At 48.5% G+C, this 18,711-nt stretch overlaps 1 protein-coding gene across 9 annotated transcripts in view; it reads left to right on the forward strand.

Moving 5' to 3' along the window:
• Positions 1-18,711, forward strand: part of AGAP1 (ArfGAP with GTPase domain, ankyrin repeat and PH domain 1) — a 568,266-nt gene that overhangs the window by 357,641 nt on the left and 191,914 nt on the right. For all 9 annotated transcript variants that reach the window (XM_070463558.1, XM_070463559.1, XM_020905503.2 and 6 more), the window contains one exon: positions 6,550-6,654. In XM_070463558.1, coding sequence (XP_070319659.1) covers positions 6,550-6,654 — 105 coding nt within the window. The remainder of the gene's footprint in view (positions 1-6,549; positions 6,655-18,711) is intronic.

An 18,711-nucleotide genomic window follows, 5' to 3' on the forward strand; every position in this document is an offset into this window, starting at 1 on the left:
CTCCCCAAAGCAGAAGCTGTCAGAGTTTCTTTAGATTTAAACCCAATGTAGGGAGCATCACTTCACTGCTTCTGGATAAGTTGAGTTTCAGGCGTCCCCCAGGCAGTGTGGGATAATTCACACAGGGGCAGGAATAACGCGAAGCCTGGTGCAAATAGGGGTTATCTTGAGATCAGCTACCAAGCTGGCTGTGTGCCCTGGGTAAGCTACATACCCTCTGTGTGCCTCAGTGGCCTCGTCTGTAAAATGGGGATAATCAGAGTAATTACCAGCAGGTGGTCATAAGCTTTGGGGGGGGGTGGTTAATTCTTAACTTGTGAGGCTCTTAAAGCAGCATCTGGCTCACAATGAGCCCAATATTGTTTTGAAATAAAATTTTTTTTAAAACAGACACATAAGCCATACAGGAGTCAAATAAAACATTAACCATAATTGACATCTACACGGGGGTCGATGGTCAGTGAGAAACAGTCTGAAGCAGGAAATCGTTTTTACATGTACAAAAGTGGCATCTGAAAGATAGACCGAGGATACATTTTGACATTCTGCCGTGCGGTTTTGCCCTGGGTCACGCAGGATCAAAGGGACTTAGGATCAGCAGGACCGTCTACGCTCGCTGAGGGGTCTGCCCGCCCGCATGTCTCCGGCAGAGCGCCTTCCGGCCTCTGTCATCTTCTAGCTGGTGGGATCACGGCTTCATGTCCTTCAAAAGTTTAAAATGAACTATTTTTAGGGTTTTCCTTTTCCTTGGCGCTTAGAGTAGAGAGTGTGTGAGTTCGGGAAGGCAGAAGCACAGGGGGATCCAGTCTAGGGGCTCAGCCAGATGCAGTGAAGGGCTTCCTGGCACGTTTGAGCATTGTGGTTCACTGGTAGAAGTTTGTCCTAAAGGGAGGCGATGGGTTCTCCCCCTTTGGCACTTTGGGGGATCCTGACTGTGTTCAGAGGAGAGACAAACCCTGTCAGAGCACCGGAACCTTTTGCTTCCAGAGGAGTTGGGGGCTAAGACCAGGCTTGGCTGTGTAGCTGTGATATCTTACTGGACCTTTGTAGCAACTAGCCTTGGTCCCTTGAAGTCAGGGTGTGCTGGGACAGGCTCTGCTCCAGACTTACAGAACAACCCCCCCGCCCTTCCACGCCGTCTCTGCTCACCCATGGACTCCTGCTCGGGCAGCTCAAGGGATCTAAACCAATGGGCTCACTGTCCACAGGGATGCTCAAGCAGGGTGGCCCCAGGCAGGGATCCTGCACAAAAGCTCATCTAGCAGATTCGGGACTGAATGTTTCAACTTTCAGAGCCTCTTGAGATTCTGCTATTCTGTGATTCCCGCTTGATACAAATTACTGTTTAAAAAATCAGTGTTCAGAAGAGAAATAGAAGCAACAGGAAACACGTATTGAATCCACTGAAGCTGTTTCCTGAGTCTCCTCATTTGAAGTCCAGTTGAACCTCTGATTACACGAGTTCGTCCTGCCTGCTGCCTCCGAAGCCATAGCTTCCTACCATAATTCATCAAAGAGCTCGCCTCCCATCATGTTTTTCAGGATGGGGCTCTCTTTATTATTTATGGAGAGACCACTGAACATGCTAGTTTCTCCTGGTGTCGTGGCTGACCTTTACTGAAGGTTCACATGGATATGTGGTGGACCCTGACGTCTAGAGCTGTGGGCATTAATCCAGGACTCCCCTTCCAGGAAGTGAAAAGCTGTGGATGACCGTTGTCTGGGTGATAGGATGGAGGTCCCACATGGCCCGCTGTGAGTCCAGCACCTTGGTCCAGACTGCTACTACCTTCTGCTGATTCTTGGCACGAGGTCACAAACACAGAGGGGCCTGCGTCTGACCTGCGCATGTGTTGGGCTTGGCCTGAATTACACGCAGATAGTGTATAATCCATTGCTGACATTCTACAATAAGGAGCTGTCCCTAAAGCTCCAGTTTTTCTCTCTCTCTTGACTCATCAGGAGATCTGGAAACGTAGACACAAACTTTGCATTCCCTGCACAGTTCAGGGAGGCTGTTCCTTCAAGGGTGGCCTCACTGGGCCTCAGTGAGCCTCCATCAGGAGATCTGACCTTCTCCACTTTCAACAACCCCTTCCTGGAATTTTTTAGTAGCCTTGAGATGTGCTTCCATAAATTTCTCATCACGGTCTCCCCTCTCTCAAGGACACTCAGTGTTTAGGACATTCTCAGGGTACTCTTAAGATTCAGCAAACAGAAACCTCTTCCTCTGAGTCCACGTGCAGTAGATTTTAGGGGGCACATTTGATTCTGTTCCTGTTAGAAGGGTGCTTGTCATTTCTTTCACTGTGTGAATATGAAATACCAGTACCAATCGGCCACCGCCCCTCAGCAGAGGAATCGGACCTGAGTGACCTGAGGATCCCGGATGACCCGCTGCTCTTGGGTTGGGGATTTGTGCCAGGAGAGAAGGAGCTCGTGGTTTGGGACTGAAGGCTTTGGGCTGAGCCATGGCGAGGACACTGGTAGGCTCGACCACGGTCGTCATTTCCAGGTCTGAACTTAGCAGCCCGCAGTGCTAACAGCAGGAGTGGAGAGGGCAGGGTGGCTGATCCCATCACTTCCCATCAGCTAATGAGTGCCCTCACCTCTGTGGTCAGAGTTCACATCCGAACCGAGGGAGCAGTAATAGCAGCAGCCCCTGCCTTGCTGCTGGCGGGGGACGAGTGAGCGAGAGAACGATGCTGAGAAACGCGTCGGCATGTGCTCAGGCTGCTTAAAGAAATGTGCGCCTTACCTGGTCCACCTCTGCCCAGACTGGCATCTGGGCAGCCCCAACGTGTGTGTACGTGTGAAGCAAGGAGCCAGGCAGCCACTCGGTCAGTCCCCACCTGGTGTCTGACAGGGGGAATGATAAACCCAGCTGGGGCCAAGACTGAAGGACAGAAATGAGACTCGGAGCACACCAGAGTGGTCTTCAGGCCTACTGAATTCTGCAGTGTTTGAATAGTGCAGGTAATCAGAGATAATCCTCTGAGGTGAACCACGGGGTTTATTTAAGATTGTAAAGATTTGGATTTTTTTTTTTTTTTTAGCAAGATATTGTTTTCCTAGCACCCAACAAATTGCCTAATTTAAGTCCCCAGAAAACTGTGATGTCCCCTCTTCACTTGGCCTCCTGGTGAATTGTCCCTTTATTCCCTCAAGAAAGGAGTCTTCATTCCCCTCACCGGGCCGTGCAGGACTTGCTCCTGAAAGTGCCCCGAAGACGGCCTGAGGACTGCTGTGTGTCCCTCTTCACGGAGCCCCGGAGTGGGACCTTTGGCCTGTCTTTCATTTGAGGAAGAAAGGAAAAGCTTTCTGAGGAGGACCTCCTTGGTGGTCCAGTGGCTGACTCTGCACTCCCATTGTGGGGGGCACAGGTTCGATCCCTGGTCAGGGAACTAGAGCCCACATGCTGCAGCTGAGACCCAGCACAGCCAAATAAATGAAGAAAAATAGTAAAATATCTTTAAAAAGAAAAGGCTTTCTGAAATACCAGGACAGCTCTTAGCCAATGATAACACACAGTAACCCTGGCCCCTGGTATTGCTGGAATTCCATCTGAAATGGAAGGTGGGAAAATGTGAGCCTACAGAAGAACTTGTTTATGTGTGTGTGTGTGTGTGTGTGTGTGTGTGTGTGTGTGTGTGTATAAAATGTGTGTGTGTGTATAATTTTATTTGGCTTTTTAAAAATGTGTATAATTTTATTTATTTATTTATTTGGCTGTGGTGGGTCTTGCTGCTACTCACGGGCTTTCTCTATTTGCAGTGGGCAGGCTCCTCATGGAGGCGGTGGCTTCTCTGGTTTCGGATCAGGGGTTAGTCTGGGGCACACGGGCTTCAGTACCTGTGGCGTGGCATCTAGAGTGTGGGCTCAGTAACTCGGTGCACAGGCTTGGTTTCTCCATGGCACGTGGGAGCTTCCCAGACCAGGGGTCGAACCTGTGTCCCCTGCATTGGCAGGTGGGTTCTTAACCACCGCACCACCAGGGAAGTCCCTATGTCAGATTTTGTTAGGCTAAGTTTTAAAATCTTAGAAATGCCACTGGGGAGGGACTTTTAATGATGTTAAGTGGTTGCTTTTTCATCGCCACACACACACTAGTTCTTACTGTGCCCTGAAACCTGTAACATTTTTCTGTGGAGCTCGTTTGCTTTGTTGGTCTCAGTGCCCTGTTTGGTTTATATCGGATTAGATTCCAGGAAATCCAGGTCTGCATCTTTATGTCATGTGCTTGTTTAAATAAGAACTTGCAAAGAAATGATCTTCCCAACGTTTACTTGTTAGTTGCCTCAAACTCTGAAATGTTTTCCCTCAGAAACAATAAACATTGTGGTCAGAGTCCCCAGGTGGCTCAGTTCAGTTCAGTTCAGTTGCTCAGTCGTGTCTGACTCTCTGCAGCCCCACAGACTGCAGCATGCCAGGCCTCCCTGTCCATCATCAACTTCCAGAGTTTACTCAAACTCATGTTCATTGGGTCGGTGATGCCATCCAACCATCTCATTCTCTGTCGTCCACTTTTCCTCTTGCCTTCAATCTTTCCCAGCATCGGGGTCTTTTCCAATGAGTCAGTTCTTTGCATCAGGTGGCCAAGGTATTGCCATTTCAGCTTTACCATCAGTCCTTCCAATGAACATTCAGGGCTGATTTCCTTTAGGATGGACTGGTTGGATCTCCTTGCAGTCCACGGGACTCTCAAGAGTCTTCTCCAACACCACAGTTCAAAAGCATCAATTCTTCAGTGCTCAGCTTTCCTTAATCCATTATATTTGTAAAATTTGGCCATAAAAAAGCAATGTCATAATACTGGGAAACTGACTCAATGGGCATGAGTTTGAGTAAACTCCAGGAGATGGTGAAAGATGGGGAAGCCTGGTGTGCTGCAGTCCATGGGATCACAAATGCAATAGGCTTTTGCAGTCCATGCAAAAAAAAAAAAAAGGCCTTCTTGGTTGTTTCTCGAACTTTGGTTCCTGGTTGATAGAATTAGGAGATGGATGGGGGCTGATAAAAGCTCTCGAGAGGCCTCACCTCCTTAGGGTGTCAGACTGTGTCTCAGACTGACCGTTTTCTCTCTGCCTCCATCTGGGTGAATTAACCCGCGTTAGTCTTAGTCTTTCTCGTCCATACTGATGATCTCGGACTCCTCCTTGTCTTGGCTGTGCTGGCTGTCATCGCGGCACACAGTCAGGCTTCTCTCACTGTGGGGCACAGGCTCCAGAGCGCGCCGGCTCAGCAGCTCCAACGTGCTGACTTCTCTGGTTCTGGTGCACATGGGCTCAGTTGCTCCAAGGCGTGTGGAATCTTAGTTCCCCCACCAGGGATCAAACCCGCGTCCCTGCTTTGCAAGGTGGATTCTTAACCACCAGACCCCAGGGAAGCCCTGATCACATTAATAAGTGAGCAGCAAGAGGAAGAGCAAGGAGGGAGGTTCTCCTGTTTCCCTTCGTTTCCGTGGACGGGAGTTAGACGAATCCAGATGTGCAAGTTTAAAATTGACTTGACTAGGAGGGCGTGGGGCTTCCCTGGCGGCTCAGAAAGTAAAGAATCTGCCTGCAATGCAGGAGACCTGGGTTCGTTTCCTGGGTCAGGAAGATCCTCTGGAGAAGAGAAGAGCAACCCACTCCAGTATTCTTGCCTGGAGAATCCCATGGGCAGAGGAACCCGGCGGGCCACAGTCCGTGGTCACACACAGTCAGACATGGCTGAAGCAGCTCAGAATGCATGTGTGCAGGAGGGCCTGAAGCCCCAACAGGGAAAGAGAAAGTGCAGACTCAGGTGCTGGGCCTGGCAGAGCTCAGGCTGCCTCCGGTTTTCTTCACTCAAGAAAGCCTAGAAATGAGACAGAAGGTTTGCTGGGAATTGGTAGTGAAAACAAGAGCAAATTCTCATCAGTCATCTAAGGAAGACTGGATTAAATATACTTGTGTGTCGGTTTCAAGTGTTGAATGGTTTTTAAGAAGCTCTAATATGATTTCATTAAAAATGGATTAAAGTAAATTATACACAGTTCATCTGTTAAATGCCATTGCTAAGTTTGCAAATGGAATTTCATTTTTAATAAATTAAGATCTGAAGTGAAAAACTGTAAAATAAAATGTTCTTATTTGTAAATATCGTGAAGGAAGAATATGGTTAGTGTCTTATTTTTAGAAAAGGAAATTTACAATCCTTTTTAATACCTTTAGGAGCTCCATGTGCTTACAGCTTAGTTATAGGAAAAGGTATGATATATCACATCACAATGGTTTGTATTATATTGGTTGAACCAGTGGCGCATCTTAGCACTTGTTAATGTCACAATATTAAGTTCTGCACTCACATACACAAAAGGAAATTGGTTGAATGTATATATATTTTTTGGAAAAGGGGAAAACTGAATGACCAAGCCGAAAATAAGTGTCGTTTCCATTTTAAGATGGCAAAGGGAAAATGGAAGTTTAACAATTTAAAAGTTACCTGTGTGCCTGCTCTTTTTTATCGAGGTACACAGGACTTGATGATTTATGTTAATTCCCGCCTCGCCTCTCTTTCAACCTGCAGGGCATGCTGCTGAAGCGCAGTGGCAAATCATTAAACAAGGAGTGGAAGAAGAAGTATGTCACCCTGTGTGACAACGGTGTGCTGACCTACCACCCGAGTTTACATGTGAGTATTGCTCCCTTGGAGAAGTTCACAGGTATTGGGCTGTGGGGACACAGAGGGGCCCATGCACAGTCAAGCCTTTCAGCTCTGTTGGAAGCTAGAGTAGTGTTTTATTTTATTTTAAATTATTCCTTTTTTTAATTAGTAAAATTCATTTTTAAACCAAAATGAGTATTATATAATATTATTAATCTTACATCTCATTATAATACTAACAGAATGAAAGTTACTTTCTTAATAGAGCATTCCTTTAATAGTATGTAGGTCTTCCTCTTTCCCAAAGTAAAGATTTCGCCTTAAATTCTATTTTGATATTATATGTCAGTGTTCTTTTAGCTAATTTTTTTTAAACAGAATAGCCCTTTATTTTCCGTCTATATGGTGTTCTTATAGTAGTTCTTTTTTTTTTTTTTTTCAAGTAAAGTAGTATTTTAAATGAGAGTAAAAGACAGGAGCAAGTAGTCAAAGAGAAAAGAGAAAAAAATAAATCTATCTGAAAATCTAGACTAAAAAGAAATAACTACAGCAAGTCTACATACGAACAAGCTCCATTCTGAGAGTGAAATCACAAGCCCAGGTTGTCTGTGAGTCCAACAGAGTTAGCTCAGGTACCCAGCTGACACCATCGACTTACAGTACTGTACTCTAATAAGTTTATGGGCTTCCCAGGTGGTTCTGGTGGTAAAGAATCTGCCGGCCGATGCAGGAGACGCAAGAGATGCTTGTTCAGTTTAGGTTGGGCAGATCCCATGGAATAGGAAATGGCAACCCACTCCAGTATTCTTGCCTGGGAAATTCCATGGGCAGAGGAACCTGGCAGGCTGCAGGCCATGGGGTCACAAAGAGTCGGACACGACTGAGCACCATAGGCTTATGATACTTTTCTCCAAACAATGCATAAAAAACACAATAGGAAAAGCATTTCTAACCCTCCAGTGCAGTGCCTTGGCAAGCACAGTAACACAGAACCTCAGCTGGCACTTTTCATAGTACCAGCCACATCAGGCTGCTTTCACGCTTGCTCCCAGACGTCCTGGGCTGGAAATAAAGGTGCTGCGCCCCTGTCCTCTCCATGGTACCGCTCAGTAAGGTACACAGAAGCGCAACTACTTGTAGGGGACGCATGCGTGTGACAACGGACACCAGACACGTGAGTAAGGAACGTGACTGGACATGTGAACACCCAGTCGCATCTTAGAAAGTCCGAAACTGGAGGGTTCTTTTGTAGGGAACCCACTGCGCATTGAAACCCAGGGTCAGCCTGAGCCGCTGAGAACAACAAAACCAAGAGTTGAACGCAACTCGTGCGTCAGAATCAGTTTTTATTGTCCACTAAGAACGCACGCCAGCTTGTAAGGCAGGTTCGTTTCCTCTGTGTAGTGACATCTCTTATCCTGGTGATTTATATAAGGTAGAGGAAAAGACACGTGATTTCATTATTGGGAGAAATGTAGACATCCTACCCATGGGGAGCTCTTTAGGAAAGCTTTGGTAAAACCTGAAGACAGTCGTCACGGCTCTCCCAGACAACACATTCCATGAACCCTGTGTGACGCTGATCTGCCTTCACGTAGGTATATGTGTAGATTAGAATATATATAGTATTAGGTGGTCATTTGACTATATCACTGTTAAGCACAACAACGTTAAGCTTTTAATTTTAAGTACTTTTTGAAAATTGCGCTGTGATTAATGAGGAGTTAAAGAAAATGTACTTCTCCCAGATACCCTCTTAAGAAACGTGAGTGCTGACATTTTGAGGTGTATCCTCCTAGCTGTGTCTACAGTCTATGCCTTTTCCTTCCACTGGCCTGCAGTGCACACGGCATGTTCCCTGCTCTGCTAGACGATGCCAGATCTCAGGCCCCTGCCCATATCAGCAAGCATGCCTGTATGCCACCATCTTAGTAGTTACATAACATTCCTCCTGCACATGTCCCCCAGTGGACTGAAACGACATTTGGCGAGCCGACTTACTTTCTCAGTGGTGTTTACCATTGTGAGTCACTCTGATCAGCTTCCTCATTTGACATCTCCGTGCCCACATCTGTGTCCTGCAGACATATTCCCAGCTATAGCCTTCCTGAGTTGAAGAGGGTATGCTTCTATGGGCTCTGGGTATGGAATACCAGATTCCAGGAAAGACTGTATCAGTTCATCTCCTTTGGCTTTTTCCCCTGCTGTACTCTCAGGAACATTTACCTTTTTTAAAAAGAAAACACCTTTCCAATAGGATAAATAGCAAATGGTATCCTCGCTGTGTGACTTGCTGGCTGGAGTGAATTTGCTTCCAGGGCTTCCCTGGTGGCTCAGCTGGTAAAGAATCTGCCCACAATGTGGGAGACCTGGGTTTGATCCCTGGGTTGGGAAGATCCCCTGGAGAAGGGAAAGGCTACCTACTCCAGTATTCTGGCCTGGAGAATTCCATGGACTGTATGGTCCATGGGGTTGCAAAGAGTCGACACAACTGAGTGACTTTCACTTTGACTTTCATAGTCCTTGCAGGTACCTGGAGTGGCTGTGTTCTAGTCCTAAGTTGTCAGGAGCTACTGATCCCCGGCGGCTGAGTTAGCCCAACATTCTTTGGTTCCAAACAGGAAGAGGAATTACCTTTTGGAAAGCCTTTGCAGTAGGACCGGTAACAGATGGTATCCTCACCATGTCATTTGTTGGCTGGGGTGAACTATCCTTTGGTTTTCCTCTGGTCTTCCAGCAGGGGCTTCCCCTTTCTGAACTGGGCTCAAAAGCAAGTGTGTCTTTAGGCCTCTCTGCATGTTCCTTCTGTTGGTGGGGAAGCTTTTCACGCTTCACTAGTAGGTAGGCTTTTGAGATATACACTTCTTCTTGGACTGAGACTCCTTGTGCTGATTTATTGGGGTTATTTGGGACATAGAGTCAGGCTGCTTCCCCAGTGGCCTAAACCAGAGACTTAACACTATCCCGCGAGGCCTGCCTGTGACTATCATGCCCCCATCTGGGTCTTTGGGGTTCTTTCTCCAAAGCTGCTCCATCAACAGGGAGGTGCCCTTTCCTGGGCATAGTTCTTCCTTAAAACCCCATCAGAGAACAGAACCTAATTATGGACCCGTTTGCTCTGTTCCTTGGAGGGAGACGTGCAGTCACAGTCTCCTTGCTGGCCTCCCTGACCTGTAGAAAGTGAGTTCTGATGGGTGACGCCTCTCCAGTCACATCCAGTCTCCTGCTGAGCCCCTCAGAGGGGCCTTGGCTGCTTCTTGCCAAGGGGGAAGGATGGTGGCAACAGGAGATGGTTCTGGAATGTTCCTGTGGGAGGGCTGATACTCCCTTACTTTTCATCTCTACCTCTTGATGATACGGTCGCCATCTGTTCTTCAGAAGTTCTTCCGCACAGGCTGCTTCTCGTGATGGTCCTCAGTGCCCTGTTTTCTTTTTTCCTATGTATGCATGGATATTATTGGAATAGAGTAAAGGAGCAGAGTGGGGCTTTATAATTGTATGGCAGGCAAGAGCCATCATCATATTAATGTGCAATTCGGTTAATGCGGGTCTCCTGGGAGCTGCAGTTATTGATGCAGGTAGACAGTTCCCTAAGGAAGTGGCTTAATCTAGTGGTGACTTTGAATTACTAGACCACACAGAGATGTCATGACTTTCATTGTAATCCTTCGTGGAGTCTGTTTTCACAACCAAACTTTGGCTGGACATTTAGAGGGCTGTGAGTTTCAGGTATATTTCTTGGCAGGTACCTGGAATGTTCTAGTCTAAGGTGTTGGGCATACAGATGCCCAGTATGACTTCCCCAGGGGCTCAGTAGCAAAGAATCCGCCTGCAGGGTAGGAGATGCAGGAAACATAGGTTTCAATCCCTGGGTCAGAAAGATCCCCTGGAGGAGGGCATGGCAACCCACTCCAGTATTCTTGCCTGGAGAATCCCATGGACAGAGGAGCCTGGTGGGCTGCAGTCCATGGGGTCACAAAGAGTCAGGACATGACTGAGCGACTGAACCCACACAACAGATGCCCAGTGGCTGAGTTAGTCCTGTGCGTTCTTTGATCCCAGATGGGAAGATGTACCAAGGGTATGTCCAAGGGCAGAATCCTGACTTCCCTTAATAGGAAATTCGGGAACATTCAGATGTAGCGCTAATTTAGGTCCCAAAGGTCTACATCGTGGAGAATGGCCCAGTTATTCGAGTTTGGAAAACCTCAAAAGGGGATAGAACCGAATGATCTCAGATACCAGTCACACTGTAACACTGGCTTCTAAGGTAAGATGTATTATGGCAGAAAGACCACTAAGTTCATCGGCCATTTGTGCTGAATGCCTAAGTGGTTCAGTATAGGGGAACTCTTGCCCAAGTTGGTAGCTTCCGATTTCCATACTGCCCATCATCCACCTCTTACTGGTCACAGAGCAGGGGGCCTACATTGCTCTCAAACAGCAGATCCTACAACCCGTTACTGTGCTGGGAGTCACAGGAAAGAACCTGGCTTAACAGTACATTTTCAGACAGAGTTTTCTACAGAGGTTTTGGTCGTCCTCGATGGACTACCCGTGCCAGGTACCCTGTACCCTCCTAACTTTTGATGATGAGATGGTTTATATATCAGAAAGGAAGCTGGCATGCTTTTATGAGGGCAGAATTTTAATCAGGTAATTAATACTCCGATAATAGGGAGGTTGGGGGTCGAGAGCAATTAGGCTTAAGATGCATGAAACGCAGGATTCAAACAGTTGATAGGCGGGCCTGCAGCAGCCCCAGCAGCCCCTCAAAATCAGCATTTTCCTGTTGCCCTGGCGCTCTCTTCCTGCTGGGACATTTTATTTCCTGTGCACACATGCATTGCTCAGGGCTCCACCAGCCTGGACTCTGACTCCACCATGGGTCACCTCGGACGTGATGCCCTGTTAAACCCAAGAATCTGGGGCCCTTTGCATGCGAGGAAGATGAGGGCAAGCATAAAGGACTGAATCTAGTCATATGGAAAATGACCGGCATGCTAGATTGTCATACTGCAGTCAAATGCATCACCTGCAGGGTGTGGCCTGCCTCAGAGAGCGTGGTCTGCAAGGCCAGATGCCCCCTGATCTGATCTGAGCTGATCTAGGCAGCTCCTGTGTTAGCCAGTTTAAAGTCACAGTGCTCCACAGCAAGAGATGTCACCGCATTGAGAAGCCTGAGCACCACAGCTAGAGAGTAGTTTCTGCTCGCCTCAATTGGAAAAAGCCCAAGCAGAGCAGCGAAGACCCAGGACAGGCAAAAATAAAAATAAATAAATAAAATTTTTAAAAACAAATGAAGCCCCAGATGACCACAATGACCAGTACTGCTGGACAGGGCCAGCCCACACGCCCTTCCTGCCCCCGCCTTGCCGTATTGCCCTCCCATCGGCTCCCCCGGCTGCCGGAGATGGTGGTTTGCTCAGACATCTGCTTGGACAAGATGCTCCAGCAGCATTCGATTCTACCTTTAGCTGACTTTGGGTGCTCTGGAAGCAGGAAGCTGACCATTTCCTAAATTTGCTAAAAAAAGAAAAAAAAAAAATCCACACAGCTCTTGTATTTTTAAAATGTCTTCATTGGATGCCCTTAAAAAAAAAAAGAAAAAAATCTCCCAGAAGAGGTCATTTGTATCCTCGAGGGAAACGGATATGGTTTCCTTATTTCACAGGTGTCCGTGGAAGCATTTATGAAAAGATCATCCTTTGGACAAGTTTCAGTCCCAGCAGGTGTCTCACACAGGTTTATTGTTGCTGCTGTTCAGTTGTGTCCAACTCTTTGCGACCCCGTGAATCGCAGCACTCCAGGCTTCCCTGTCCATCACCAACTCCCGGAGTTTGCTCAAATGCATGTCCATTGAGTCGGTGATGCCATCCAACCATCTCATCCTCTGCTGCCCCCTTCTTTTGCCCTCAATCTTTCCCAGCATCAGGGTCTTAATCTAATGAGTCAGTTCTTCGCATCAGGTGGCCAAAGTATTGGAGCTGCAGTTTCAGCATCAGTCCTTGCAATGAACAGAGTTAATTTCCTTTAGGACCGACTGGTTTGATCTCCTTGCAATCCAGGGGACTCTCACAGGTTGGTGGGGTAGAGAACAAACCCAGCCTTGGACGAAACAAGCAGTGGGTGCCTGACCCCAGCTGTGCACCCACTTGTGGAAGCCTAGCAGAGCAACATGCTCTTGGAAACCGTGGCTTCAGAAACAGGCCGCCAGCCGTGAAACCGGGGATCCTCAGCTTTGCAGCAGGCAGTGGGTTTGGGGTGAGGCCGACCAGCCTACCGAGTGCTTGGGATGGGTCAGCTGCCAGGGAAGCTCCTGCCCATGGCCTCCCTGGATGGCCGGGCCCTGTCATAACTCGCGTACCCGAGATGAATAGCTCGGGGCCTCGGGTGGTGGCCCCGTGACATCACCCCCAACCAATCACCGTGGCTTCAGTTTCCCCTTCCTCTGTCAGATCCTCTCCCAACCACGTCTTCTTCCCAAGAAGTCTGCCGAGACTTGTCTTTCTGTGTCTCACCCCAAGACGTATCCTACAACAGATAATTTAAGAGCCCCAAATCCTTGGTCCCTCTGACACACAGCTCGGCCTTATTCTGTAACTTATTCAGCACAGGCGTCCCTGAACCTTCCCTGACCTCAGCTAGACATCGTTGAAGGAAGCCTTTTTACTCTGGGCATGTTTCCTGTTGTTGAAAACCCAAAACAGTCCTCCTAGGGAGAAGAGACCCTTTCAGAGCAGTGGAATAGCATCGCCAACACGTGGCCAGGTCATAGGAGTGATCGTCTGGGAATTAGAGGGAAAACTGACCAAACATGATCCTACCCGGATGGAAACCATTCCCTACAAGTTGATACCAGCGATACCTCTGGACCCCAGATTTGTTCACTCTGTGCTCCGGGGAGTCTCAACCCTGCCCTTCGCCCACTGCGACACCCCCTGGCCTGCTCTGCCCTTCCCCAGAGGCTCGGGAGCTGTCGGCAGTGGCTAGCTTGGCCTGCCGGGGTCCACCTCCATCCTGCAGCGTAGGTAGAGAGGGGGAGATGTGAACACAGGCGGGAGAGGGAATGGTGGATTTCGTCCTAGGGCTTCCTAAAGATCGGTTGTTCCTGCACTGCGGGGTGGTTGCTTCTGGGGCGGGGACAGGGGCAGGGTGGGGAGAGCTGTGGGAGCCCGCACGCCCATGGCATTGCCTCCATAACTGACTGCGCGTGCCCCTGGCCTGTGGCGGAACCTCTCGTGAAGCATCAGCTCCCGCGTCCTTCCCCTTCTGCACGGGGTCAGGCTCTGCTGCTTCTCAGCACGCCTTTTAAGGTAGACCCTGAGAAACTGGCCAGACGGCATCTGCTCGGGAAACCCAGAGAGAGAGTCCGTTCGCTCCAGGGGGTGTGTGGTGGTATCGTCTTCTTAAGATCACTTGAGTCTCTTCAGAGTGTGTGTGTCCAAAAATGCCACCAAGAACTCTTAGCAAATGGAGGCTCCTGGAGTCAGTCGGAGCCCCCCACCCCAAGATTGATGCTGGTGGGTGGGATGAGTCTCATGGTGAGATAAAAAACTGGGTTCAGAAAACAAAACAGTTGATTTGATTCCTCTTTCTTTCTCAAGAGTGCTGTTATTAAATAGAACCTAGAATGATGCTGTTATTAAATGGAACCTAGAACACAGTTTAGATATCACGTGGGGAACTCAGCCAAGGTAACGAAGCTGCTTTGGCTTTGTAGGCACTTGGAGTCGATTGTCCGACTGCCCTGGTTTTCCCTAAGATGCGGGACGTTCGGTGCCAAAACGCAGGAAGCCCCAGGGAACTCGGACAGGTTGGTCACCTGCCCTTCAGGACTGACCAGCTTCACTGCTCCTTCATCTACACGTGGCATTTTGCACAGACAACCCTAAATACATAAATAAGACTGAAATAGTAGCAAGCTATTGACTTCTGCTGTGGCCCCATGGTCTGTATTGTTTTTTTCATGATTTCATTATTATGTATTTATTGTTAAAGATGAAAATTCAGATACAGAAAGGAAAAAAGGCAAATAATTTTTTTCTTTCTTAAAAAATTATTTTAATTTGAGGATAATTACTTTACAATACTGTGATGATTTTTGCCACACATCAACATAAATCCACCATGGGCACACATGTGTCCCCCGTCCTGAACCCCCGCCGTCTCCCTCCCCACTCTCTCCCTCTGGGTTGTCCCAGAGCACTCACTGGCCTTGGGTGCTTTGCTTCAAGCATAAAACTTGTACTGGTCATCCATTTTACATGTGGTAATGTATATGTATCAATGCTATTCTCTCAAACCATGTATTTTTTTTTGATCCTCTGAAGACCTATGTAACTATAAGGCCTTTAAAAAGCCCTAAGTGCTTGACCTTCTTGGAGGAGACAGGTCTGAGCATCCCAAGGTTTCCTGACACTCGGCTGGTTTGTGGTCTGGGTGGGTGAAGGGCAGCCGGTTCTGAGAGCCTTGGATTCGCTCTCTGTGGACTTGAACGTGAGCCCGTAGGGAGACCTTGATGGAAAAGTGGAGGGGATAATGAGAAAGAACTTGGACCCTCGGGGCCGCACAGTTCAGCATGGCCACCCATTCATCTTCCCTGTCGAGGGAGCTGCCGTCGAGGGCGCGGCTGAAATGACTGCGGACAAAGCTGTGTGCGCGGGCATCCCTAAGTGGACCCGCCAGAGTTCACTCGGGGCTGCAGGTCGAGCCAAGGACTCGACGGGGCCCTGACCCGGAAGGTTCTCCCGGCTTCCCGCTGAGCGCAGGTGGCTGGCTGACACAGCTGACCGACGCGTACTTGAGGTGCTCACAGATTTGAAATCCTCCTTCCTGGATTTCCTTCTCGTTCTATATGCTGCCCGAGTGAGAAGCCACTGGGATGTAGTCACTTGCCCCTGCCCTGCAGAACCGGACGCTTCCTTCTCATAGCACCTTCCTTCTTAATCAAGTGGCTTAGACATTCCATTTCCACGCAGCCTTAGCTTCTGTATGCCGTTGACATTTCTTTGTTTTGTCCCCCTCAACGGACTCAGACTCTTAATTATCATCAGAATGCTGATTTCAACAAGTTTCTAGTTTCAAAATCATGGGGGGGAACATCTACTTTTTTTTTTTTCATGGATGCCAAAGTAACAAAAAGATGTGAGATGCTTTCCAGAGCACGCATTCTTCTCAAAAGAAATATTTCAAGGTAAAAAGGAAGATAACCTTTTGTTGTAAGAGGAGCAACTCTTGTCCGTACCCCCTGCTGGTAACTGTCATTTAAAATAACACAATCCTTGGAATTCTCTGGCAGTCCTGTGGTTAGGACTTCACACTTCCACTGCTGAGGACCCGGGTTCGATCTCTGGCTGGGGAACGAAGATCTACAAGCCACATGGCATGGCCAAAAATAAAGTAAATAAAATGACCCATCTTTGCATAAAATCAGAGATTTTACTGGATGATTGAGGATTCACAGAGAATCCCTTTGGCCAGCTGCACGCCCATGAAGGTGGACCCCCGTCTCTTGAGGTGGAGAATCGAGCTACACTGGAAGAACTCTGCCTTGGTCCCCCCAGAATGTTGCAGAAGCCGGACTGCAAGTCTGGACAGACAGAATCCACGCCCGGATTTCCAGAGGTAGAAACTCTGAGTCATGGAGGCCTGCTAACCCCAAGAAGGCAGGCCTCCCTTTCTTCCTGGGAAGACGATGTTGGCGTGTCCTGGCCGTATGGCACTGTAGCATTCCGCCCGCTTCATCCTGCGATGGACGCTTACGGGGTCCTGCTGCCCCTGAATAAGCCGTGGTGCCAGAAGCTGCCCTGGGTCTGTACACGCCTCTCCAGTCTGGCTTCATTCCAGCCTGATGTCCATCGTGCTGGTGGACCTTCCTGCCCGTCCTCCACGGGAGGTGCTCCCTGGCTCCTCCTGAGGACTGTGCCCTGTGCCCCGTCTGCCTAGGGCTCCTGTGGGCTCAGCACGCAGGCCGCCGCCGCAGAGGGGTCTTGTTGCCGCGCACAGGGCCACACCGGGGCTTCACGTCGAGCTTTTGCTCCTAGATGGCCTGGGTTCCAAACCCATGCTTGGTAATCCTGGCTCTGCCTTAAAAATCCTGGTGAGATTGGAACGGAGGAAACCACCCACATTACACAGCTTAGACGCCCCCCTCACCAAAAGGTAGATTAGCTTTATGTCAGGGTCGGGAGAGAACCCACACACAGGGACGTGATACGGATGCCACAGAATCTTAGCCCGGTACTGGAACCCCCAGGTGGCCCTAGTGGGAAAGAACCTGCCTGCCAGTGCACGAGACGGCAGAGACTCAGGTTTGATCCCTGGAGGAGAGCATGGCAACCCACTCCAGTATTCTTGTCTGGAGAATCCCATGGACAGAGGAGCCTGGTGGGCTGCAGTCCATGGGGTCACAAAGAGTTGGACATGACTGAGGGAGTAACTTTCACTTCACTTACACACATAACATAAAATTTACCTTCTTTGCCTTTTTAAGCATATAGTTCAGGAGTGAGAAGGCTATTCGTCATGCTGTACAACAGTCACCTCCATCCATCTCTGGGATGTTTTCATCTTGTAAAACTGACATTCTGCCCCTATTGAACACTAACTCTGAATTCTCGCTCCCCTGGCCCCTGGCAGCCACCTTCTGTTTTTTTGATTCTATGAATTTGACTATCCTGAGTACCTCGTATCAGTAGAGTCACGTAGTGTTTGTCTTTTTGTGGCTGGGCTTTCACTTAGTCTCCTGCCTTCAAGGTTCATCTGTGTTGTAGCATTTCTCTCCTTTTTAAGGCTGAGTAATAATCCACTGTATATACATAAAATACCATTGGGTATGTACAGCCCACAACTCAACCAACTGCAGATCAAAAATAGTTGGGGAAAAAAAAAATCCAGAGTTCCAAAATGCAAAAACTTGAATTTCTCACACGCTAGCAACTATTTACATAGCATTTGTATCATATTAGGTATTAGGAATAAGCTAGAGATGATTTACAGGAAGATAAAGGTTACAGGGGCTTCCCTGGTGGCTCAGATGATAAAGAATCCACCTGCAATGCAGGAGACCTGGGTTTGATCCCTGGGTTGGGAAGATCCCCTGGAGGAGGGCATGGCAGCCCACTCCAGTATTCTTGCCTGGAGAATCCCATGGACAGAGGAGCCTGGTGGCTGCAGCCCATAGGGCCGCAAGCAGTTGGACAAGACAGCGTGACTAAGCACAGCAATCTGTGTAAGTTATATGCAGATACTCTGCCGTTTTATTTAAGGGCCTTGAGCATCTGTGGATTTTGTTATTGGGAGTCCTGGAACCAGTCCCCAGTATGCACAGCACATTCTGTGGGTCCATTCATTTGTGGGCCGACACTTGGCCTCCTTCCCTCCTTGGCTCCTGTGAATGTTGTTGTTGTTCAGTTGCTGAGTCGTGTCTGGCTCTTTGTGACCCCCGTGCACTTCAGGCACGCCAGGCTTCCCTGTGGTTCACTGTCCCCTGGGAGTTTGCTCAAACGCATGTCCAGTGAGTCTGGGATGCTCTCTCCCCATCTCATCCTCTGCCACCACTTCCGCCTTTTGCCTTCAGCCTTTCCCAGCATCAGGGTCTTCTCCAGTGCGTCCACTCTTCACATCAGGTAGCCAAAGTACTGGATGTACAGATACCTCTGGAGCTTGAAGTTTTAATGTTAAAAACTGCAAGGTGGGAGAACTGTTGAGAATAGCTGAATTTAAAGATGCCGGACATTAACCAAGGCCCTGGTTGAGAAATACCACAGAGAAACTGGCTGGGCCCTTCATGAACAAGGCGGGGTTCTGGAGGCCTAATAGCCTGCATGATGGCCTGGAACCCATGTGGTGTGAAAACACCCACCCAGCCCTGCCCGCGTGGGCTCTCTGTTTGCCGAGTGCCCTCCGAAGGTGAGGGAAGCTGCCTCTCTCTGTTCTTTGGGTAGTCTGGGAAATACTTCTGGCATTCATTCGAGTTTCAGATAGTATGAGAAATCATTTCTCCTGTGTATCAAGGCTTTCAGACCCATGGAATGACACCATCACAGTAGAATAAATATTTTCAAGGAATATCTACAACTA

Source organism: Odocoileus virginianus, unplaced genomic scaffold, assembly GCF_023699985.2.
Source record: "Odocoileus virginianus isolate 20LAN1187 ecotype Illinois unplaced genomic scaffold, Ovbor_1.2 Unplaced_Contig_4, whole genome shotgun sequence".
Taxonomy (NCBI): domain Eukaryota; kingdom Metazoa; phylum Chordata; class Mammalia; order Artiodactyla; family Cervidae; genus Odocoileus; species Odocoileus virginianus.